General features: G+C 43.9%; 1 protein-coding gene and 1 long non-coding RNA gene across 5 annotated transcripts; one reads left to right on the plus strand and one right to left on the minus strand.

The window, feature by feature from the left end:
• Positions 1 to 1,311: 1,311 nt before the first annotated feature.
• SEPTIN5 (septin 5) lies at positions 1,312 to 25,456 on the minus strand. 4 transcript variants are annotated; one of them, XM_088135363.1, is made up of 11 exons: positions 25,408 to 25,456; positions 8,400 to 8,496; positions 6,750 to 6,836; positions 5,890 to 6,013; positions 5,442 to 5,576; positions 5,070 to 5,187; positions 4,411 to 4,512; positions 2,635 to 2,731; positions 2,054 to 2,189; positions 1,742 to 1,844; positions 1,312 to 1,447 (listed from the first exon to the last, which is right to left on the minus strand). In XM_088135363.1, the coding sequence occupies exons 2-11, from the start codon at positions 8,407 to 8,409 to the stop codon at positions 1,391 to 1,393; spliced, it is 969 nt and encodes a 322-aa protein (XP_087991489.1). In that variant the 5' UTR covers positions 8,410 to 8,496; positions 25,408 to 25,456; the 3' UTR covers positions 1,312 to 1,390. The 4 variants fall into 4 exon arrangements, with proteins under 4 accessions (XP_087991489.1, XP_087991490.1, XP_087991488.1 ...); XM_088135364.1 differs by lacking the exon at positions 25,408 to 25,456 and adding an exon at positions 12,286 to 12,509 and having other exon boundaries at positions 8,400 to 8,529; XM_088135362.1 differs by lacking the exon at positions 25,408 to 25,456 and adding an exon at positions 12,286 to 12,508.
• Positions 6,855 to 11,475, plus strand: LOC148216583 (uncharacterized). Its single transcript, XR_015795138.1, has 3 exons — positions 6,855 to 7,311; positions 9,366 to 9,982; positions 10,930 to 11,475. It is a non-coding gene; the product is annotated as an uncharacterized LOC148216583 (long non-coding RNA).
• Positions 25,457 to 25,701: the final 245 nt, after the last annotated feature.

Consider the following 25,701-nt stretch of genomic DNA (forward strand, 5'->3'; position numbering starts at 1 on the left):
GAAGCGGGTTCACTGGTTCAGAAATAAAAACCAGGATCAGCTGGAGGGAGATAGAAAACAAACTGGGAAGCCAGAAAGGTTATAGGAGGCAACACTGTCATTTTCCCCTCTGGTAAATAAAGGTTTTGGGTTGGACGCAGCCACTCGAGCATTGGGGGAATTCAAAGGTATCCGCGAAACATATCTGCCTATCTTTATTAGGGAACATGGATGTACCTAGCAGGATTAGGGCTTGGAAGGATAATTTTATCTGTCCTACAATGTCAGCTCTCTGTCTATGATCTATCAGGTCTTGGGAGTCAATAAGGCATCCCCAAGCTTTGCAGCTGCAACGTCGCTAGCCTCGCCCACAGCCTTAAGACTACAAAACCCACAATACACCCGGTAAAGAAACCAAGCTCCTCGCACGGGGAGCATTGTTGCATCGAAGCCAAAATGACTGAGACCCAAGGGAGTCAAAAAGAAAATGTTGCTCCAAGCTTTGTTCCCGCGTAGTGGAAATTGGGAGACGCGGGAAAGGACAGAGAAAGCAGCTTAAGAACCAATACAGAAGTTTATCGGTGGATCCTGTTTTTATCTGGGTCTGGCAGGAGGGGGAACACAGGCCTGTGTGCAAAGACAATGGTGAATCTCAAAGTACAGATACAAATCTTGGTCACTTGGAAAAGTCACACATCTATGGGGAGATAGGCCATCGAAAGGAAAGGCCGAAGTTTGCATTCTGACCCGCGAAACTTATTTTACTCCTGTTCCACCCTGCCCACCACTCCAAAAACACCGGGTGTTTCTTGGAGGATGGAGCAGGGTGGACAATCCATCAGGAATGAAGACACCCCTCAGAAGACTATCTCCCAACCCAACCCACTTCCTGCTGCCCATCTCAAAACAGGCGGGGGGGGGGAGAACGAAAAAGAGAGTTCTCCAAGCAAAATCAAATCGGTCTGGGAAGTCTCCCAAGCATTTTGTTCAGAGTGTTCATCAGCATGTTGTCCCCACAGAAAGGCGGGCGTTAAGAAAGTGAGGGGAGAGAAGGCTGGAAAGAGGAAGAGAATCACAGCACCGTGGTTAGGAGTAAACATTTACGTGCATCTTCACAGAGTCCTCAAATTTCATATACCCCAAAATGTTTTTTTTCTTTTTTCTTTTTAAATACCAGAACGCTCTCGGAGAAGAGTTTAGTACACCTCTTCTGAAGCGGGGAGGTGGACTCTCTTCCCATCTCGCTGGCATCTTGCAGCCCGTTCATCAGCTTTGGAGGGAGAAAGGGGGTGGTGACCCTCGTTCCCCAGTCTCTTCGCTTGTTTTAATCCCAGGAAAAACTCCTAAAGCAGCCACCGGCAGACAGACCCAAGGGTGCACTCCCGTCCGCTCTCTTCATCCTGGCTTCTGCTCACTGTTCTTGAATTTGCTGCTGCATTTTCTGCAGCATTTCCTGCATTCTCCGCAGCTGCGGCAAGATAAGAAGAGTGAGAGGTAACACAGTTTCATGCTTGCACTCTTGTGTTTTTACTCAGACGGCATCATAAGGCTAGTGGTCACATCTGCAAACTGCACCCTAGCTATAAAACCCACATCGCATAGCTACATGAGCTAAGCAAACATTCCTCTGCTTGCACCAGCGAACACAAGCTTCTTGTGTCATCAACACAAGCCCCCCAAAATGACACTGGCTGCCCAAACCATAGTCAGATAGGAAATTTAGCTGGTATTTCAAACTTGAACAGCATCTCCAACAGCCTACCTCTTCATCCTTCATCTTGATCAGCTTCTCTGTTTCGGCATCTGGAGTTGGAAGTGGCAAGATTGGAATTGGACTCTCTATCCTGTTGTCCTGAGTCAGTTTGCTGAAAAGGGGGAGAAGGATTTAAATTTAACTTCTTTAAATCAACTTCGATTCTTCTCTGCTGTAATCAAAGAAACTCCAGGGGACTAAGCCATTTTTCAAGCCTCAGCTGTCACTAAGAAATCTCAGCGCACCTTCCAACCATCAGTAGCTGCCGTTAATGGCTAACTCACACGTATTTGTCTCTATCTGGTGGATCAGGGAACCCACCTGGTCATCTGTTGAATGCACTGTGCTCGATAGTTCTCATAATGAACGTCACAAGTGACATCTTTCAAGTCATGCATGTGGGTTCGGATCAGCATGTTCCGTAGCTTCACAAAGTCACAGTGTGCTTGGTTTTCCACTAGGGAAGCAGAAAGAAGTCTTTTTGGAGTTGGGTGGCATTAGAAGTCAATCCATCAATAAATTAAAAGGAGTTCACCAATGCATTCTGTACCAGCAAGATGCACAGTCAATGAAGAAAAAGGAAAGAGATCTTCCCATGTAGCACTCAGTGTTACCTCCGTGTTGGATCTCCATCCATCCACAGTTCACATCTCTGCAAGGACAACTTGGAATGTCCACCAGTCTGACTGGAATACGCCAAGATCAACCAGCATTCATTCTAACCCTGACCCACTGAGTCCCAGAACTGACCCACTAAGCCTCAGAAGCTCATAACTAAGACTTTCACTCTGTTTTGGCCCTCATTGCTCCCAAACTTGGAAGTTTCACTTAGATTTAAAAGAAAATATTTTAATAGATCCCTCTGTTCCTAGGATCAGTGTAAATTCAACAAGACGGCTTACCTTCCACAATGCCCCAGGGGTAGAGTCGTCCTCGGACTCTCTGGCCCTTGGCTTCGACCACCGTGTTGCTGCCAATGACTGCAAAGGGGGCACTCTCCTGGACAGAGGTAAAAAGTTAGGAGAAGTTAGGAGAACCACAACAAGAGAGAGGTCGCCCTTCCTGGACACCCATTAGAAAAGCAGACAAGTTTACAAGGAGGACCTGGTTGAAAGCTTACCGAGGTTGATCTCGGCTTTTGAATAGCAAGCAAACCCTGCGCATATTTGGTGCAACAAATATCCCATGTTTATCTATTAGGTTAAAACTCTCATTGACCCAGAAGGAAGCTGCCAGGTGCTACTTGCAAATTAAAAGATAAAAAGGTAGAGTTGCCTTTGCATCAAGATTTGGGGGACTTGTCCAGGCAGGTCTTTTTGGATGACAAGACAGAAGTGGTCCATAATCACCTTTCTCTGGGATATTTTTCAACTTCCCAATCTAGCCTACAACCTTGAGATTCTCTGCTAAATTCTTTTCCAAGAACTAACCAGCACCAATCCTGCTTAGCTTCCAAGCCCTGATGAGGTATCATCCAGATGCTGTTCTCTGTCTAGACCAAATGAGAACATTTGATTGAGCGATAATGTGCCATCAAGTCAATGTCATCTCTCAGCAACCACAAAGGTAGTCCTTCTCCAGGATGATCTGTCCCCAGCCTGGTCCTTCAGATCTTCCAATGGTGCACCCATCACCACAACAATTAAGTCCATCCACTTGCTGCTGGTCGTCCTCTTCTTCTCTTTCCTTCTACCTTTCCCCAAATTATAGACTTCTGCAGAGAATTAGGTCTTTGCATAATGTGTCCAAAATAGGATAATTTGAGTCTGGTCACTTGTGCCTTGAGTGAGAACTCTGGGTTGATTTCTTTGATAATCCACTGGTTTGTTTTCTCCATGATATTCTCAGAAGGAATCACACTACTTTCTAAATCTTTCATAGCAAAATTTCTGATGGGAATTAACAGTGAAATTTCCCCTGTACTTCCAAGTTTTCTCTCTCGTTGGCCCCATCGCTTGCTCGTTTCAGGACTCCAGCATCCCAGGAGAGCTGGAAATGGAACTACCAATTCCTATGAACCCTGGCAGAAAAATATGTTGCCCTTTTCCACCAGGGAACTGTGAAATAATGAAATAGATCAAAACCATGACCCCTGTGGAATAGTGCTGCTAGCGTCTTTCCCAACTCATAAACCATTTATGGGGAGAAAAAAATTGAATTATAAGGGATATGTGAAGATTTAGGCATCTCACTAAAAGCAATCCCCTTGAATCCCAAAATTGAATTAGATTTCCAAATTGAATATGTCCCAGATTGGATACCCCTGCATCTATTCAAACTATTTTTTGTGAAAGAAGTATTAACTTTTTCCCCAAGGGAACTGGGAAATCCGAATCAAATCCTTCTGATTCAACAATTCTATTCAGATGTCCTCACTGGATCGGTTCCCAGAGTCAAATTGCAAATCCAATTTTGGCTGATTTGTAGACACAGCGTTGGTGCCTCTCTGCCCCATTTTTGATAGAACAGCCCTCCCTTAATTATATAATTCTCCCTCCCCTTCCCCGGTCTTTCCCTCTCAGCATCCGGATAAAAACATCCCTACAATTAGGGACTCTGTGTCTCGAAAATCCTTAAGGCCACAGAATGCTAGAAAGAATTCATCATTTTTATGCATCTGAAAAAGGTAAGGTGATATAATATATGCCTGAATTTCATAACGATGCATTTTTGCTCACCTTCAATTCTCTGTCTTGCTGCTTGAAGTCTTCATCTTCATCAGAATCACATTCTGGAAACTGGTAGACTTTAATTCCAAACTTATCGATCTCTTCCCGGATCTGACGCAAGCATAAATAAAATCATATTATACCGCACTGTATTGCAATGTATTCCTTGCCGTTTGTCCCACAGGCACAATGACAGGAAAACTTAGGTCCTGTTGGGTTTGGCAAAGGGACATTTTTAAGCTTCTCCAAAGTCCCCAAATAGTTGCTATTTATTTATTTATTTATTTATTTTTCTGCTGGATGAATGATCATCACTGCCCATAGGGAAAGGATGCAAATACACATTCCCCAGCCTTTCAGAGTCTGTAACCAATACTCCACACCAGTGTTTCTCAACCTTGGCAACTTGAAGATGGCTGGACTTCAACTCCCAGAATTCCCCAGCCAGCATGACTGGCTGGGGAATTCTGGGAGCTGAAGTCCACCCATCTTCAAGTTGCCAAGGTTGAGGAACGCTACCCTACGTTGATTTCCCTTGAGAGATCACATGGGGTGAATGGCTAAAATAAACCTCTCTGTGATCTATGCTCCTATTGATTTGGGAGTGCCCCACAAGAAAATCCTACCCAATGACCCCTTCATTTGGATATAAGCAATTCCTCACTCACCCGTTCTTTTAGCTTCTTAATCTCAGAGGGAACAAGGCAGTCGGCTTTTGCAATGAGGGGAACAATGTTCACTTTTTCATGGAGTGCCTTCATGAATTCCACATCAACCGGCCTTAATCTGCAATGAAAAAAGATGCAGTACACAAAAGGGGGTAATCTTACACTACATCAGCCAACACCAGGTCCATAATCCATCCCAATCCTGGTTGGCTTCTCAGAAACTAAACGAGATGTGGAACTAGACACCTTCCCTCCCAGCTGAATTCCAAAACCGGAAGGGGAAGCAATTTGGATGTGACTTAAGAGTGGCAGAGATTGCATCAAAACCCACTTCCAAACAACATGGCCATAACTGTTCAACCTCGGGCTTACCCATGGCCGAAGGGCGAGATGAAATAGAGGCAACAGTGCACTCGATTGTCTTGGATGTTCTTCCGATTCAGGCCGCTCTCATCCCGGAAGTACTGTTCAAACTGCTGGTCGATGTAGTCAGTGATGGGCTTCCAACTGGAAGGTAGTAACAGACAAGAAGAATGAAAACAATGAGAGTTCCCAGCATAGATGGCTGTAAAAAAAAAAAAAAATATGACAGTTTGGCTGTGTTGACATGAGACGCTGAACCCACTTAATGGAGGATCTTGTGGTTGCCTTCCCAGAATGTGTTAACTTGGGTTAGTTTAAATCTTGGCTATTTAATGTGTGTGCATATGCGTCTTTGTGTCTCGTGCAAATCCCAGCTATTGGAGATGCTCACAGAATGGATGAATTGAAATTAGGTGCATTGTGTGCAAACTGAGCCAAAGGAGAAGGAAGGACTCACCATTCTGAGTTGTTCACGGCATCTCCAAAGCCTGGGGTGTCCACTATGGTTAGCTTCAGCTTGACCCCTTTCTCCTCAATGTCCACAGTATGTTTCACAATCTCTACCGTCTGATTTATTCTTTCTTAATAGATAAAGATGAAGGAAAAACCACAGTGGAGATTAGTGCCATGATCTTCCCCAAGTCCCAACCAAGACTATTACTCAGGAGTCATCCCCAGGCTGCATCTTCTCTCCCTTTCCTCCAAAATAACCAATGTGCTGGATGGTCTTGGCTAAGTCATGGCCAAAACAACCATAAACCACTCCTGCATTTTTACCAAGAAAAGCACATGGACAGAAAAATCATGGAGAAGATCTATCTATGTGGTTGCTAGGAATTAGAAATGATGGCACATAATTAATTGATCAAAATCAAGGATAATGTGGCTCAGTTTCTCTAATTCTGCATGCAAAACCCTGCAAAGCATATATAACAAGCCAACAAGGATTTGCAGGCTAACCCAACCAACATAGTCATGATGTTTTTGATGAGGTCAGGTGGGGTGGACAATACATACTTCCCTGATGGAGTAAAAGGACACAGGAGAAGTTCTGAGGATTGTAAGAGACAAACTCATCCATTACCCTGAACCACACTTTCAGCAATCCCATGATGCAGCTTTGGCCCAGGGAAGATCCCAGTTGGTCCATGAATCATCTCATTTCGTAACATAGACCCCTCGAGGATTACAAAGACGCCCACCCACCCACATACACCTAGAATAAGCCATTAAGATCCACAAGCTATAAACTTAAACGTTATGGGAATCATGCTATTAGCTGATCAAAAGGGTTCCTTATATAATTAAAAATGGTACCCTCAGCGTTGAGAAGCTTTCGGTCTTTGTAGAGATCTGTCAGAAACAGGCTGTTCACCAGGGTTGATTTGCCCAGACCAGATTCTCCTAAAGGGGCAAGAACAAACAGCAGATTTTTTAAAAAAAGAAACCCTCTTGGAACAAGTCTTGAATCTCAAGATGTTACACAGCAGAACTACCAGTATCTTCTCTCTGTACTGGGTATTCTTATTTAGAACACTCTGTCCTTGGATAGATACAACATTTCGGTCTAATATTTAATCTCTGTTCTCAGTCCTTGCAGAAAAATTGTGTTATGTGAACAAAGGAGGGTTTAGACACATTGTAGGCCCAGATCAAACCGTTAGCTGGAACGAGAACATCCCAAGGACAATTCCTCTTTCAATTCCTGGAGCAGGAAGATCTTCCAAAATAACTATTAGAATGGCTGAAGCTAATTTTGGAACACTTGAAGATTTTAAAAAACCCTCATCTGAGCATGTAAACAGCACCTTTTCTTGGTATGGGTTAACCAACTATTGGCTGTCACCCATCTCAAAGATGGAAGCAGAGAGTTATCAAGGTAAATAAACATTTGTCTATTTTTACAACTAATATGGCCAACCCTAATTGAATCTTATAATTCCTCCCCCCTCCAGGTACATCTCACAAACAGTCTTACTTTGATCTGTGGGGTTTTTGATGAATCTGCATCTCCAGGTTAAAACTTTGCTCGCTTCCTCGCAAAAGCACAGTCGCTTTCAATTTACAACTGCTCTCTAAAACAGACCAATATACTTACCTATTACAAGCCATCTGGTGGTGTCAAGGATTGTGCATCCTCCCTTAGGAATTTCTTTCAAGGAAGGATAAGGACCACCAACCCCAGTTAAACCCCAGTGGGTGTGAAATTGAATCACCAAGTAGTCAAAAAGACCTGTGCCTTAACTCCAGGTTGCATGAGCTCTCTCCTCCCAAAGAAGGGTAAAATATCATCATGATCATGATCATCAAGGCCAACCATTCACAGCTGCCAGCAGATGCAGGCATTTATCAATCCCTGAAGTTCTGTTATATGGAAAGCGAAAAAAGAGGAATAAAAAAAGTCCCAGATGCAAAAAAGATCACTGATCCACCCATGTCGGGGGAAAAAATATTAAAAGCAGTATTCAACAAGTCCCAAGACATTTCAGTCAAAAGATGGTCCGTACATTTACCAAGGGTTAATTTTGTTTTAAAAAATGTCTGTGTATGAGTGTGTCTTTCTTTACTCTGGAAGCATGCAAATATTCTCCTAGGATTTAAAGTTTGTCCTGATGAAAACCTGTTTATGCTTGAATTGCACTTGGCTTTGGTTTTGTGGAAGGAAGGAAGGAAGGAAGGAAGGAAGGAAGGAAATTCAACAGTATTTATCCTTTTTGATAATTGTGATTCACCCACCCCTGGAGGGCCAGTTTGCCCACCTCTAGCAAGGATTAGGTTTAATATGCAACCTATTCACATTTTGGGTAGCCATTCCTAACTGATTTTGGATGACCTTGGAAGATAAAGGCCAGATTGGTTTGTTAAACCCCAGAATGGTAGGTTAGACTGGGAAGCTGAGAAATCGTCTGGTAGATCCACAGACATGCTTGTTCTTAAAAGAATATCCTGCATCTGGGTGGTCCTTACCTGCCACCATGAGGGTGAAATCAAAGCCCTTCTTCACAGACTTCCGATGTACCTGATTGGGCAGGGTGGCAAACCCCACATATTGCTTCTCATGATCCTGAGAGGGGGAGATAAGGAGCCATGGGTCAGACTGGAGAAAGAGGAGAGAATGAGAAAGAAAGCAAACTCCTTGTTTGCACATCAGATACATTAACTCTTGAGACTGGCTACCATTGAGTATAGTCAGGAGCTGTTGGCTTCAATGGGTTTTTCTAGGAGATTCAACCCACTTGTCAAGAAGATCTCTATTAATGGATAAATAATGGAGGCTGGAATAGAGGTGGTGGTCATAATCCTGCCTATCCATGGGATAACAGCCCCATCAAAGGACAAAGATGCCATTCAGATCAAGTGCCATAGGGAGAAGAAAGTAGAAGTGGCACCAGAGCAGTGTTTCCCATCCTGGGTATCTTCCAGAAGTATGGACTTCAACTCCCAAACTCTCAGCAATGACCATGCTGGCTGGAGAATTCTGGGAGGAAGTCCTTACATATGGAAGCTGCCCAGATTGGGAAACTCTCTATTGGACAGTGAACAGATGTTAGTTGAAGCCAAAGAGGGTTGGGAGAAATCCCTTTTCCTTCCCCAACTATGTTGGGTAACATCTCCCATTTTTCCAATTAGTATACTGGCTGGAATGATGAGAACTGTACCTAAAAGGTGAGATTCAGAAGCCACCCAATAAACTTATTTGCCCTTGGTATGCTAGTCCTTTCCATCAGCCCAGGAACTGAAAGAAGAATCATATAAATTTTCCACTTTATTTGGCAAAGAGGCTCTGAACACACCATTCATAATTCCCACTAACTCAAGGATAACCAGACAATTGGTTTTTGCTCCTGCTCTACAGAGGTTTCTTTCTCCCAAGCTGTCATCTTTAAGGACTGTTAATTCAGAATATCTTCTCTGCTTTGTGTCCACCTCCAGATCTCTGTTCATCATGGCTCCCCTCCAAGGATCCCAACATCTAGGTGCAAAGAGGCAGGTCTGCTTGTAGGGAGTAGCAAGATCAGGCACTCGCCAACATCTCAAAAGCAGAGTGGGACCAACCAACCATCTGGAGCTTTCATTTCCACCAGTTTGGAGTATCCAAGCTCAACTGAAGTCTGAGAGAAATCTCTGCTTCTCTGTTCTGGCCCTTCACCATTTGCATTAGAAGGCTTCCTCAAATCTACCATCCAGCACTTCCCAAACTGATCCAAATCAACTAGCAGTACACCCATTTTACAATCAAGAAGCACTGAGGCTGAGAGATGGGTTACGGATACCAAGCAAACGTCTTTGCTTTTGTTAAAGTCAAGAGCCCTGAAAGTCTATTCCAAAGCAACCAGAGATCTATCAGGAGTCTCTAATCAATAACTGGCCCTTCTTGGTATTATCATTTGCCAATCTTTCCAGGATTTCAGACATAATTCAGAGCCGATTCGTCACCAGAACACACAGAGGAATTGTGGACCTTCAGGTGTTCTTGGATGCCCATTCTCAAGCCAACAGGACTAATCAGAGTTGTGGGCAGTGTCAGCCTTCCCAGGTGGACCAGACAGGTAACATGACCAGATGGGCTAATTCTACTTTATTGTAAGGCTACATTGACAGAATCTTGCAAGTCTGAAAGTACAATTCTCCCGCTGTCTCTTTTAAAGTTTGAGAAATTAGGGAGGGTCCTTTCTGAGCCTCTTTCTCCACCCATTATGCAGCTGTAGGCTATGCCCTCTCTTATCTGACCATTTTCTAGTCAGCATCTCTTTGCCCCATCTCCCAAGGTCTTTCTCACATACCGTTACAAGCAGTTGAATTCTCATAATTTCTGGAAAAGTTAGTTGCAGGTACTCTAACCTACCAGACAGTGACCAAGAACAGATTTCCTGGAACAGCTGGACTTTGTTAATGGACTCTGTCCTAGAACAGCTTCAGAGCAGGCCGGGAATGTAAAAAAGAATTAAATATTTTTTGTCTCTAGCAAAAGTTTATCTGAGTTTCTACTAGCAATTTGCTTTTCTGTGTTTGCTCAAAAGGAAGTGTGCTTTGGGCTGAAGCCCTCATTCACACTGCACTCTCAGTCTTCAACCCTGGCTTCCAAGCTTCCACAGCTGGGCTCACACAACATCCCAAACAAAAACTCAAGAAATTCCATTATGGCATGGGACAACATTTAAATATGGGCCAAGTTGCCCCTTGCAGAATGCAATCTTCAGCTTCTGTGAGTAGAAAGGAGGAGAACCCAGTCCCTCATCTCCGCCTTGGCATAAGAATGACTCAGTTGGGCCATTGGCTTCTTCTCAAAGAAAGAGCAAAATGCAGGAGGATTATTTCCAGTGAAACTGGAGCAATATTGATGGGAAAGCTCCATTAAACACGTCAGCAGACACATGCATACCGTAATCTGGCTGAAGTATAATCATTCCCTTCTTTGATACATTCTACCTTCTTAGGTCAAGACTGGTACACAGCGGCCTCCGAAGCAACTCAACACATTTTTTTCTTTTTACAGGCAACACAGACATCTCCAATCTGGCGCTCCCTCGGTGTGTCTGATTCCCATCATCAAAGGCTACACTGGTTAGGAATTATGGGTGCTGAAGTCCCATCTATCTAGAGGGCACCAGAGCAGGGATGTCTCCAAATCAGGACTGATGGAACTGAGTCACTGGTTTTAAAAATGATGGGCAGGACCGTTTTTATGGCAGATAAAACGATCATGCCTTCTTGGCATCGTACAGAACAACTAGAGCCCGTATGCGAGACGGGCAGCTATATAAATCAAATAAATAATAATTTAAAAAAAAATAAAGGAAAGAGCTTCTCTGGAGAGTTTTCAAGCATGCAACAGACTTGTTTTAAATTTAAGACCCTTCCCAAATGATTGAAACAGCCCGTTTTACACTCCAAATGGGGCATTTTGACCTTCAAATTAAAAAAAAAAAATGGACACCCCTCAGAGGACATGACACAGGTACTTCAGCTGTTTATCCTTGCAATAGGCTCCCATTATTCTCACACACACACATACACACCGCAGAGAAAGCGGATGAACAGAGAGAGAAACAGCAGCCAGGCGAATCCAAGGACAGGATTTTATCTGAACATTTTAAATAAAATAGACATGGTACTAATTTGGGTCTCCATCAGACTCTGGAATTCCAGATTACTTCTCAATGACCTGACCCTGGTACACAAATAGTTGCTTTCAGGAAAGTGTTCTGTGTAAATTGGGACACACAATTACAGTCCTGAAAAACCAGCGAGCCACTATTCTCGTTAGACTCAGCCTGGCTGTTCAATTCTCAGGAATTGAACAGTATTTGACTGACCCAAACCACCACCCTCAGATCAGAAGCACCGTCCTGACAACCCCAACATACGAGGCACACCAATCTACCTGCCCAAACCCGATGCTCACCTCACCGACATCCACCCACTTCTCCAGTCCAGACCATTGTGGGTTGATAGCGGGGAAGAATCCCCCCAGTAGAAAATGGGAGGGGGAAGAGCTCCCCTCTCCCTAAAAGGCCACCTCCCGAATTGTCATCTCAAAACGCAATTCCTCCCAAAATGCCCATGTACCATTTTGGTTCCTCTTCTTCTCTGTTAACACATCCCAATCAGAGCGGCCACGGAAAGCCGCCGGTTGATGGAAAACACAGAAATGAGGTCTCCACCACTTGTGATTCTCCCCCCAACTCCAACCCTCAACAATCTTTGTCCTTATCGGCTTCTTCCCTTGTGTTTTGGAGGCATCTTGGGTGGCAAGATGCTTCTCCTGGAGCACCCTTTTATCCAACCCCCTTCCCCTCCTCTTCCCCCCACCCCCTCCAGCCTGGCCCTTGCTCTGCAGATATTCTGGTACCTTCAGCTTGGCAGAATGACTGCGCTGGGTTTGAGTGCAGGGTAAAAGCAGCTTTTCAACTAATTGCTCCTGCAGAATGATGGAATCCATCAGAAGAAACAGTCCAGAAGGCCCCCGGGGAGCCCCAATGAAGAAAACTATCAATGGATAAACTCTACAGAGAACAGCCCCATTCGGGAGTTCTTATCCAGTTTTGACTAACTGTATCTGGCAGTCACCAGTCCGCCCACACACATATACACGCACTCACACCAGCCAGAGGGCTAGAATTTCCTGTCCAAGTCTTGCAGGCTTGCTCAGAGGGAGGGGAAGGGGGGGAAACACAAAGGAGAACATCAACTGCTGCTAACAGGAGCTTCCCGGGTGACCCGTTTTCACACTGATTGTGGCTACCTAGCCTAGAGGTTACAATGAAGGCTTTGAGATGGGAGTTGGGGGCAGGAGTCCAGCACCACCCCTCACGTACTCTCAGCTTCCCCCCCCCCATCACGAGAAGACAGCTTGGCACATGTTGGGGGCCAATGGAACCATGCCCATTTAGCATCTCAAAGGGAAACTTGGTCAGGTTAAGTCCAGAAGCTAGGGTTATCTGCTTGCCTTGGTGCAAAAATCTCTGCCAGCAAAAAACGTGTGGGTAGGCGCAGATATGGGCCCTTGTAGGTCCCGCCATTCACTGAAACACATTCAGCTTATCATTCTTCAATGGTCGTTTTAATTCCCACGTCTGGTGAAGATTATTTCGGAGGAAACACACAGAGGTCCCTCTGTGAGGGTGGCCTCCTCTACCAGTTTCTTCAGCTAAAGAGGCCTTCTCGCGTTTTGTTACAGGAGATCCAACTTGCAATACGGATTGTCTTCCAACCACTTCCCAATTCTGCTTCCTTTTGCCCAAGTCAACTGCTGCGCAATGAGAAGGGTGTGGCTCTTTTGCCTAACGACTTGCTAGAAATGTATTTATGTGTAAGATGAATATTGCTTAACCACGTCACCCATTGTGCAAAATATGTTCTTCTGGGTCTTTTGAGATGATGGAAAACAGATCTTGGTCTTCTCTGTGATGCCCCCCAGCCATGTTCAGTCTTATCCTCTCATAATCTTGGTGTGTGTTTTTTTGGTCTCAAATTCCTTTCATCTTTCCTGGGAGGAGTTTGTTTCCAATCTCCCGTCCTTCTTGGCATCTACTCCAGTTTCTCAGAACCTTTCGGAAAATGTGGTGGACATTGGACATAGTATTTAAGGTGGGGTTTGGCCGGTGTAAAAAAAATGTATTCCTGCCCACAATTTTGAAAGCATCCTTACCTCTAGGCAAACTGAAGTTGCATTTGTCTGTTTAACCGTCTGCTGACACTCTTCAGCTCCAGTTCTGAGGTCCTATTCACACATCCCTACTACCAAACCAGGAATTCCCCCTCCTAATCTGGTGCATTTGGTTTCTTTCTCCTAAGTTGGCGTCTTCAAGTCAGTCTTGACTTCTGGTGGCTACAAGGACAGATCCCTGCTGTTCTCTTGGCACCATTTTCAGAAATGGTTTGCCCTAGGGCTTCCTAGGGCTGAGAGAGAGGGACTGGCCCAAGGTCACCCAGCTGGCCTCCATGCCTAAGCCAAGACTAGAACTCCTGGTCTCCTGGTTTCTAGCCTGGTGCCTTTAACCACTCCACCAAACTGGCTTTCAACTCTGCCTTTGTCTCTAGTCAATTTCACTCGGTTCTTTTCAACCCAGTGCAAGATCATTTCAGATTCTTCTAAGACCTAAGTTCTCCTTCCGGTTTGGGATCATCTGCAAAGATGACAAGCATTCCCTTGACTCCATTTAAAAAAAAAAATTAAGCATTTTAGGGAAGTATAAACCCCAAGAAATAAAAGAGATGTAAAAAGAATAAAACACAAAAAGTAAAGCACAAAGAAGTAAACCAAAGAGCTAGAATAACATGGAGATGACAGTTTTCCAACACAGTGGAACCTCGGGTTACGAACGCCTCTGTTAACGAACTTTTCGGGTTACGACCAGCTCCGGCTGCAAAAATTTACCTCGGTTTGCGAACCGCCTCGGGGTACGAACAGAATGCGCGGCCATTTTCCCTCCCGTGACACGGTCCGCAGCCATTTTTCCGCCCCTGACACGTGGTCCGCGGCCATTTGCCGCCCGACACATGGTCCACGGCCATTTTTATGCCCCTGACATGTGGTCCGCGGCCATTTTTTGCCCCTGACACGTGGTCGTAGGGAGGGGGACTCTCCCTCCAAGCAATAGCCGCCTCCCTGTCCTCCACGCCAGAACGGATTAACGGTAATTACATTGAACCTTATGGGGAAATTTCCTTCGGGTTGCGACCAATTCAGGGTGCGACCAGAGTCACAGAACGAATTAAGTTCGTAAACCGAGGTTCCACTGTATATCAATTATTTATGAATTATGAAATACATCATACGACTTTTAAACACTAGGAATCGCTATTAAGCTTTAAGCTAAGGATACATAAGGTTACCTGTCAATCTGGAGCCAAGTCCCTTTCTCTATTCCTTATTTTCTTCCCCCAAAGTTTTCCTCTAAATCCGTTTCTTATTGTTTTCACAACCTTATTTCTACAGTGTAAAATTACTTCTTTGGTTTCTTCTGAATTATTTGGGACGTGAACCCCCATCTCCAAATTCAGTAAGGGCTGAGAAGTCCAGGGGTGACATAATGTCTCTATGATTTAAAAAGGCCATTGAAAAAACACCCTTCCTGTCCTATGCCCAGGGTCCATAGAGGGAGGCAGAAATGATTTTAGAACAGAGGAATTTCCCCACTTTGATTCTGTGGGTATAAGAGAAGCCAGAAGGAAATTCTGTCTGGCTTTCAAGAGTCTGTGGAGTCCTTGGTGTTCGCTGAGCTTGGTTGTTTTCTTGCAGACGTCTCATTACCCAACTAGGTAACGTCTTCAGTTTCAAGATTCTGCTATCATACCCTATCACAAGAAAGTAACATTGCGGGGTCTGTTTCCTGAGCTGGCCTACCTCGAAGGGCGGACAGTGTGCCAACCAGCCCATCTTCCCCCCAACAAGCTATGCCATGCCAACTGCACACACTTTTCTTTCCCGATTGACTGTCAATGGTCGGTGACTACTAAGCAAACTCGGGGTGGTGCTTGCTCCCTCTGATGTTTTTCTAAATTAAGATGTTGTCGTTGGGATTATTCAAATGTTCAGTTCTCTTAAGCAGGCCAGCACATCCGCCTTATTTCTCACCAACCCTGATTCAGGCTCCCGGGAGTTTGCCGTGAAGGGCGACCGCTTCCAGCCGGCGGAAAGACGCCTCCATAAAGAATCGATTTTTAAAAGATGTTGACAGAGACGGTGGGAAGGAATCCAAGACAGCAAAAGCCCCAAATGGCACCCCCCCGCCCACCCCAACGGCAGCTTTTCCCCACAGCATCATTCAGAAAGTTAAAAATAGGATGTTTTCTCCGGATGCTTCGCAATTGGAGCGAGGAAGGCCGGGAGAATTTCCAACAACCCCGTTATGTCCTTTCACACAACATCTGCGGCAGTTTATCATTCTCTGCGCCCGCTTTCCAGGACCTGCTTGCACGGGGACCGTGTTCTACAGATGCCAAAGGGTGCTTTGCAAAACCTGGATTTGGAGAACCAAGGGCATTTGGGGAGGCTTCTAAGCTTTCACATCCTAGGAGACTGGTCGCTAATTTAACTTGGTTAGGCTGAGGTTTGTCTCCTCTGCAAGTGGCTGCAAAATAAGCAGGGGACACGGGTTGATCTTGGTTACCTTCCTTGCCAGGTTAAAGCAAGGGGCACGTGTTTTAAACCACCATCTGGTCTAGCTTCTCTCTTTGACGAGAGATGCTTTAAAATTGGGGGGGGGGGTAAGTAAACACACAAAACAAACCATTAATAAATCGTATTTACGTGATTATCCGCCTCCATCTGCTTGTGTTTACCTACTGATGCATTAGACTTACAGGCTACTTTAATTCCAACAGGTCAAAGTGGCACTCAAAACCCTGGGAGTTGAAGCCCACATATCTTAAAGTTGCTAAGGTTGAGAAACACTGAGCTAATCTATCTCAGAAGGAAATCAGTGCCTGTCTTCTGGCCTTACACAAAGCACGCAAGGAAAGAGAGATGTGGAGGGAGAAGGGAAAAAAAGCAAATTCCAGCATCATTTCTTCAAGATGCACTTCTTCCACCTCTTGGGGTGAAAACAATTCAGGAGGCCTGATGGAAGGACTACTAGCAACACAACAACCAGGAAAAGTCTGAAGCCGTAAATCTAGCTGACTTCTGCTCGTAAATGGACCTTAATGCAGAATATATATATATAAAAATTTTATATATATATAAAAAATTACATATATATATGTATGTATTACGACTTCTGCTCGTAAATGGACCTTAATGCAGAATATATATATATATATATATATATATATATATATATATATATATATTCTGCATTAAGGTCCATTTACGAGCAGAAGTCGTAATACATACATATATATATGTAATTTTTTTCATTAAAACTTTTAAAAAGAGCATAAAACCAACCCAAACGAATACAGAATAAAGAAGAAAAAGAAAAAGAAGACAGAGAAAAAGACAAAGGTGCAGAAAAGAGAGAGAAAAAGAATTGAAAAGAAGAGGCTTTCGATTTCCTTTGCAGCTAATAAAAGTGTAATTACAAAGTTATCCCTTACTGTATGGTTATAAAAAAAGCTCATTTTTTCCTATTATCTAATTTTTTTCTAAGCATCAAAACCACAGGTCACAGGGCATTTTTTTCCTGTTTCATGCAACAAGTCTCTAAGGGGTTTCCAGTCCGCCCTCAGTGTAGCTGTTGTCTTTTCCTTAATCACGGAAGTCCATTTAGCCATCTCTGCAAGTTCCAACATCTTCGCCAACCGTTCCTCCGTGGTGGGTAGGGGTGAGCCTTTCCACCTCTGAGCATATAATAATCACGCTGCAAGGGTCATACATGAAAACCAAGTTCCGTGACTTTTGTCCAGCTGTCTGTCCCTTCGACCCAACAGAAAAACCTCTCCAAATGCAGAACGTTTTAAAAGTGGAGGACACAAGAGCAGCCATCAAAGGATCGACTGAAATCCTCCAGATCTGTTTGTTGGTCTTTCGGCTCTTCACTCAAAGGCTTCGGGCAGTCCAAGAAGATGCCGGGACAGAATGCTCGGATTGTTCCTGGTTACTTGGAGGGCAGCTGCGGACTTGGGAGGACAAAGAAACTTTTTCAGAGTTGCCAAACCCCAATACACAATCCGGTGGTACCAAGGGGGAGACAAGCCACAATACAGCAGCGTTTGTATTCAAGAGCCATTTGAAACGTGGCGCCTTGGAGGTTCCCTGAGATTCATTTCACAAGGAGACCAGGGCTGAAATCCATATTTCCACTCATACTTCATCCATGTCAACGGTTTGGGCTCGCGTTCTGGAAGCACCAGTTGCGTTTCACTTCATTTTTTAAAATAATTTGTATTAAAGAAATCTGTAACACGATAAAAACAGTCCAACTTGTAGAAAAGAAGAAAAGAAAGAAAAATAGGGAAGAGATAAGGGAAGAGCAAGAAGAAAGGAAAGAGAAGAGAGGAAAGATGATAAAGAAGCAGCGTCTGATCTTCTTAACAGTGGTTATAAATGCATTTATATTTTAACCTAAGATTAGATCATAATTTTCTGCTTTCCATAGTCTACCCTTTCTAAGCGTCAAAGCCATAAATGGCAAGTTCATTTTTTTTTGTTCTTCCACAAAAAGTCCATAAGAGGTTCCCAGTCACTAATAAATATAGTTACTGTCTTTTCCCTAATCAGACAAATCAATTTTGCCACCTCTGCTAGTTCCATCATCTTCACCCACTATTCTTCCACTGTGGGGATTTCAGAGCCTCTCCGTTTTTCTGCCTGTCATAGCCTCACCGCAGTGATCCTATCCAAAAACGATGTTCCGTACCTCTTTCCTAATTATCTACAGTTGCATTTCATTTCAGAGGAGCGAATAAAGCCAGTATTTAAAATTTAAAAGCTGTTTTAAATTTTAAAAACAGACCCACTTCTGCCAGTAACGTACAAAGGCCAGATTGCAGAAGGGATGCGTGCGCTAAAAAGTCAATTTTGTAGCTTTGGGTATTCTCCAATTTACGTTACTCTGCACCGGCCACCAATTTGTATGCAGTTTATTGCAACATCGCTTACTTACTTAGAAAGAAAAATCATCCGGGGAAGAGTGAGACACACCCCAACTGCCAGTGACTTGGACTTGGCCCACATCAACTGATAGCTCCAAGGTTGAATCTGAGCTGTTTTAAACCGCTTTGCTCTGAAACAGCTCAGATCTCAGTCTTATACGGCCCACGCTGCGTTAGGATGATCAATTCTCCTCCGTGGCTGCAAAATTCAGCTGGACCAGCAGAGGGATGCCGAAGACTGTAATACAGATCATTTCCATCTAGCCCTGGTTGTAAATAATGGCCCATCTTCAGGCATTCAAGAAAAAAAGGAGGATTTCGATCAGGTCTCTATGGTCTGGGCATGTCCTCTCCAGGTTGCTGAGCAAAATTTGGGGGTTTGTTAAATCCCCCCCCCCCAGTTTCCCCTTTTAAAAAAAAGCAACGGGTGGGAAGAAAGAGCATTGGGGTCCTGCAGGATTTTGAAAGCAGTAGTATGATTCCTCGGGAAGGGGTGTCATAGAGTCAGATGGAGTTAGACCAGTGTTTCTCAACCTTGGCAGCTTGAAGATGTGTGGACTTCAACTCCCAGAATTCCCTAGCCAGCATGCTGGCTGGGGAATTCTGGGAGTTGAAGTCCACGCATCTTCAAGTTGCCAAGGTTGAGAAACACTGAGTTAGACCATCTTTTTGCAGCTTTGCTCAGAAGAAACGTCTCTCTTCCAGTCCAGCAAAAAGAAGATTGGAGCGGTATGCAGATTTTTCTACTCAACAGAATCATATCCAGGGGTAGCTTTTATGACACCCTCCTCCAAAACTTATCTCATTTGGCATCATTTGACTGCACAATGAAAAATCGAATTTGGTATAAAGGCAGGGTTCCTCCTACCTGCCTTCACTATGGTTCTGGAGATCCAGGTTAATTCCCCCATCCCATCCAGCCCCAAGGGTCGTTGACCCTTTTGTTGACAGAACCTACAACTGTATTGGTCTTGTTTGCAACCAGGTCATGCTGATAACTCATATTCTGCTTTAACTCAACTCCTCCAGATAATTTGGAATATCAGTTCTCCAACTGGCATGGCTGGCGCAAGCCGAAATCTTAGAAGCATGCCAACCCCCATGATGCTCACCACTGTAACATCTTAAGGCTCTCATTCCTTTTTCACCCACCGATAAAGTCTCACATCCAAACATTTTTGCCCGACGGCAGATCCATTTGCCCAGGCCGGTTCTGCAAACTTATATTAACCAACTACTCAATTACATGAACGTTAATCAATAACTGAGTTACATGAATAATGCAGATTCATCATGCAGAATGCATGTGAAGTTATCTTCATGGAGGGGGGTGGATTTTATTTATTTAGCAAACAATAACAATCAGTTGAATTTTAATAGTTTTTAAAGTTTTATTTTTAATAGTTCTGGGTTTTATGGACACCACCCAGAGTCACGCTTGTGAGACGGGTGGCTATATAAATGTGAAAAGTTGAGATTGAGATGAGATGAGATGGAACTGCAGCCCATCCTCTGTCTACTCAAAGGCCACCTTCCATAGCAACTGCTGAATAAATATGAGCCCCTTGTTCCTATTTTCACCACAGGCTCAAACCAGATTTGGTTTATTAAAAGCTTTCATCACGGAAAAAACCACAACTTGTCCATCTTCCACCCAAATCTTTCCCTAGCCTTGATCAGGACCAATAAGGGCTCAAAATCTTACGTTTACCAGCCAACAATATCAAAGCAACTAAACAGGATACAAAATAAATGGAGGCAGATAAAACAGGCTCCAACTTTTGATGTGAAAAAGGACAATTTCATCCCCAAATGCACCCCCCCCCATCACAATCATCCCTTTGTCTAGAATGAAATCAAAGAGCCCGGAAAAGCGATGTCCCCATCCGACACATTGGGTGGGAAAAGCACTGATTTATAAATGGGCAAATTATTTCACCCAAAAGAGCCGCCCATCAATTAAAGTTGGCGGAAAACCAATTTTATTTCAAGTCCTTGGTACAAGGAAGGGACACTGTAGAACAGTGTTTCTCAACCTTGGCCACTTGAAGATGTGTGGACTTCAACTCCCAGCTGGCTGGGGAATTCTGGGAGTTGAAGTCCACACATCTTCAAGTGGCCATGGTTGAAAAACACTGCTGTAAATCTTACCCCTGGTAAGACAATGCCTGCATTCACATACAATCAAAACAAACCCTATGGTAGTTTGAGGGGAATAACCAGGTTATGATAACGGCTAGGTTCACACAACCCACCGAATCAGAAATGTCCCCCTACGCCATTTTCAACTGCCCTAGGATGCTGGGGGAACCTAGGCAAAGGACCAATCAGAATCGCTCTCAGGGACCAACAAAATCATTGAAGCTCACTTGCTCATCCTTGGTTAGCTTTCCCTGTTGCTCCAGAAGAAATGGGCAGAGAGCCAAACCAAGCCAGAACAAGCCAGTCTTCTGAGTTTCAACATTAACCCTGTTTAAAGCAAACCAAAATGTCATAAATAGAACCAGCCGGGCGTAAAACAAGTTAAACCAAATCAAAAGCAAAGAGGAGACATCCACATTACAGCTTTTGTGATATGTAAACACAAGGCTCACTTCAAAAACAAGGCAATTCTTTATTTCAAGGAACTAACTTTCCCTATTTTTATACTGTCCTTGGGTGGTAGTTATTTTTTTCTCATTGTTATTACAGGAAAAAAAAGAAGAAAGGCTATAAATATTACATATTTAGACATACTCTATTAAAATAGCATTATTCCAAAGAAGCAAGATTCCAAATAGGGGAAAAAGCAAAATTGAAAACTTCACTGGTTTCCAGAATAGAAAAATGACACACACACACACACATACACACACACACACCCCGCACCCCATCATAGCAGCTGGCATGGTTCCAAAAAAAATAATAAATTGGAAATTTGTGCCAGTCTTCTAACAAAAATAAGGAAAATGGAAGATTTCAATAATATTTTATTGAAATTTTAAAGTTGAAAATGGAAGATTTCAACAGAATTTAAAAAGAGAAAGAAAAAAGAAAATGAGATGGAAGGGCTTTCAAAGACCACCTGGCCAAGTTATTTATGTATTTATGTATTTATAAATTATCATAAATTATTTATTTATTTGTTTGTTAATGTATACAGCCGCCCATCTCATATGCAGTGCATGACTCTGGGCGGCCAATAATTAAAACAAAATAAATGCCCAATCATTAAAAAACAAAAATAACACAACCCAGCATAAAATAGCAGTCGGGAATAATTGCCATACTGTACCTTAATACAGTATAATCAAAAAGCCGGCTCGCCCACATTACTGGGGCCCCAGGCTTGACAGCAAAGCCAACCTTTTCACGCCTTGCAAAAGGCCCATTTTTCAAATTCCCATCGTATCTCTCAGGAGAAAAACACACTCCCGCCTTCCCGGCTCTCCTCCTTCTCGCTAAGCCATCATTTAAAAACCCTGTGGCCTAGAATGAAAAAAGCAGTTGGGGAGAAAATCATGCCCATCACTGCAGGACAAGAAAGGGAGAGAGATTTAGCTGGATTCAGCCAAGTGGAATTATTTCAGGAAATTCATTTTGCCAACAAATGAGCCTCTGAATCATTGACACTGGAAAATACACCTGCTTCCCCATCCGGCCAGCCCCGAGGGAAAAACTGTTTTGGTCCTCGATGTACAAACGTGTGATAAAGGAAAATTCCCTCGCAAAAAGTGAACTTTCTGCTCCGAATTAAAACCCAAGGAACGAGATGCATCCAAGCGCTTCTAAGAGCTACAGCCTCTCAATCAGGAAGAAGTTCACCATTTTGCGGGAGTTCTCCACACTATAAAACACTGAGGGGGTGAATAGTGCCAGAGCAAATTTGCTGGGCTAGGTTTCTAGACCTCCTGATGATGGAAGGCGATGAAATACTAGGCGAGACGATCTACCGTCTTTCAGCTCTGAGAAGGTTGTCCGTTCTTGCATAACATGACTTCCAATGGTTTTCTTGTTATCACCCAAAACAGGAGAGAATGCAGCTCCTGTCTCAGCTTGCAGTAGGAATGAAAGGAGGAGCAGGAGCAGGAGGAGCAGGAGGAGGAGGAGAAGCAGGAGAAGCAGGAGGAGGAGGAGAGCAACTTTATATCCTCCTTTTCCATCAGCAAAGCATTATATTCAAAACAATATATCTGGAGAACACCAAGTTTGGGAAGGTGGTAACCTCCTCTCTACCCCATTTCAGAATTGTTGTACGCAATGCACACATAATTGTTTGCTCTTGTTTCATGCAACTATGATCCTCCTGTTAATTCTCCTCCAGCTGCCTGAGCTTGTGAAAAACACACTACTATCAGCAACCCCTTCCCTTCTCTCTCGCCAACCCCCCAAAGTTGACAAGGTGATGGCTCGCAACACCCCGAACTCGGCAGACAAACTCCCTTCTGTACGTCTGCCCGGTATAAAAAAATCATCTGTTGCTGATCCAGAAGGGGAAAAAAAAACACACGTGTGTTTTTCCCCAGGCCTATCCAAAGTTGACCCAGTTGCTCATTTGGGGCCAAGGAAAAGAACAAAAAGGGCATGGAACAGCTCACTAGGTCTACCCGTTACGCTATTTTTCCGTAATCTGGTTTCTCAAGGTCAGTTAAGTTCATAGCAACCTCATTTAAAGTCTGTCTAGCTCAATGTGCTTGGCAGTATTCCTGTTTTCTGGAACTGCATCTCAAAACACAGAAAAGAAAAAGAAAACAGGCTGAAATCAGAGCCCGCTCCTTCCTAAACTCATCCAGGAAAGGTACCTGGGGTTTCAAGAGATTCACGCTTGAATCGAAAGGTGATGAAGCCGACATCTAAAGACCCATGAAAGCACAGAAGCCCATCTCCCGTTTCATGTGCTCCAAGGTGCAGATTCGGTGCCCACCATCTCTAGTTGAAAAGGAGCTGATGAAAAATCTCCAATCCTGGCAGCCAGCTCAGACAATAAGCAATCTGTTGGCCTCCCGGGGTAAACCAGATAGGAATCCCAACCAGATGAACTGATTTTACTGTATGGTAAAGCTACATTAACAGAATCTTGCAAGTCTGAAAGGATACTTCTCCCACTGTCTCCTTTACAGCCCGAGAAACTAGGAAGGGTCCCTTCTGAGCCTCTTTCTCCACCCACTATGCAGCTGTGGGCTATACCCTCTCTTATCTGACCGTTCCCTTGGCAGCATCTCTTTGCCCCATCTCCCAAGGTCTTCCCCACATACCATTACACATTCTTTTAACAGCTGGTACACGCCTTTTCTCATTCATATAGGTGCATATTTATGTGTGTACATATGCATATATGTACACACGGTGTTTTCCAGTCTCCATAAGCTGCAGGAATATGGCAGTAAAATCTCTAGAAGGGAAGTTTCAGCCATATATAAACATCTTCAGGTGCTGCCTTCTCTTTACAAAGAAGAGAAGGACTATTCTCCTACTTATTTTGCTTGTTGCTTTCTTATAAGGTAGGAAAGAACACCACTCCTTTTTGGCTGTTGCATACCAAAATTGGATGGTGTGCTCTTTCCAGGGTGGGGAGGATGCAAAAAAGAGGTAGGGGGTTCAGCCAGTTCAGTATAATGGGAAGAAGGAATAACCTTGAGGAACTGGAGGTAGAGCCACAACCAAAACAATGGTCAGATAAAAGAAATCTGAGTCCAGGCCAGAACTGTAATTTGAGAAAGCGTCTCAGGCAAGACCCTCCCTAGTTTTTATGAAGATAAAGGGAGGGAGGGGGGAAGCACATTCAGGCTTGCAAATTACTATAATCTTGGAAAGCTAAACAGAGTTCAATTTGATTAATACTTAGATGGGAAGGAACACCACCAGGAAATCCCCCAGCCATAGGATGAACAGAGAAGTCAATAAACTGAGAACCAGTATGGTCTAATGGCTAAGGTGCAGGGCTAAAAATCAGGAGGCCATGAGTTCTACTCTTGCCTTAGGTACGAACACTGGCTGGCTGATTCTGAACCTGTCCCTTCCCCTCTTCTCTCTCTCTCAGCCCAACCCACCTCACAGGGCTGTTGTGGGAAAAACAGGAGGCGGGAGCATGAGGTCTGTACACTACTTTGAGTTGTCCAAAAATAAAAGTGGGATAAAGATCTAATCAATAAATAAAAATCAATGCCAAACCACTTCAATATTGTTGCCCAGAAAACAACACAGATGTTTCTATGAAGTTCCTGGAAATTTGCTTTATTTATTTTATGAAGCTGCTACCCCGCCCCAATCCCACAGGACTCTGGTCAATGTCCAACAAGAAGCAAACATGCATAATCCTAAAACCCCCAGATTAAATGCAGATGATGGATACTCCCATTTGGACACCATTAGGACCCAGGTTTTGGAGAAACAATGCAGCCTTGACTTGTCCCACTTGCTTGTGGGATATAAAGATGGGAGGGGCTGTACATACCTCCAAGGGGAGAGAGATCCATAAAGCAGTTGAGCCTGATTCAAAGGAGACATCCCTCATCAGTGTGATAAGACATGCTCCTTGAGAACTTCTCAGTAGAGTCTCCCCAGCCTCTGAAGCAAATGCTGGATTAGCTAAACCACTGATTTAATCCAGGACCAGCCAACATAACCCTAACCTCCATTTGGTCACTTCAAGGCCCTCTCCATTCACAGCGGCTGAAAACCAGCAAGGTGAGTTGCCAACATTTTGAGACAGGAAACACCCAGAAGCTATATTAAGCCCTAAAACAGGCCAATTCTTGAAGAACTGGAACAGAAGCCAAACTTCCCCCATAAATCCAGAAAAACACACAAAATCTGGTCATCCCCGACTTATATAATTTGGCCTCACTGCCCCATCTACTGCAGGTTTCATCACCCCAGAAAATGATATGGGTATCTCCTAGCTATGCCCAACTCTTTCTCTCTTTCAAGCCCAAAGGAAGTTCCAAAATTTTACCAGTTGTCTATCCTGTAAAACAGCCACAGGGCGAAGCTTCTCAATCTTTAAACCTGCCATTCCGACCTGGCATGTTAGACTACACTCCCCATCCTCCCTGGCCATCTCCGCAGAGGCTGTCCTACAGAATTCCTGCTGGATGTCGATAGAAAAACAAGATTAATTCTGCTTCGGCATCCCCTCACCTCGAACACCGCAAGGAATAGACGCTTCTGAACTTGGAACCCAAACAGAACAAATTGTGAAAGGACCCAGCATTTGTTGGAAAGGTGTTAAAAGTTTTGTTTGCCTGCG

This window comes from Python bivittatus, unplaced genomic scaffold (assembly GCF_059951505.1).
Source record: "Python bivittatus isolate LINGU-HERP-01145 unplaced genomic scaffold, Pbiv_v1 ctg000100_np1212, whole genome shotgun sequence".
NCBI lineage: Eukaryota > Metazoa > Chordata > Lepidosauria > Squamata > Pythonidae > Python > Python bivittatus.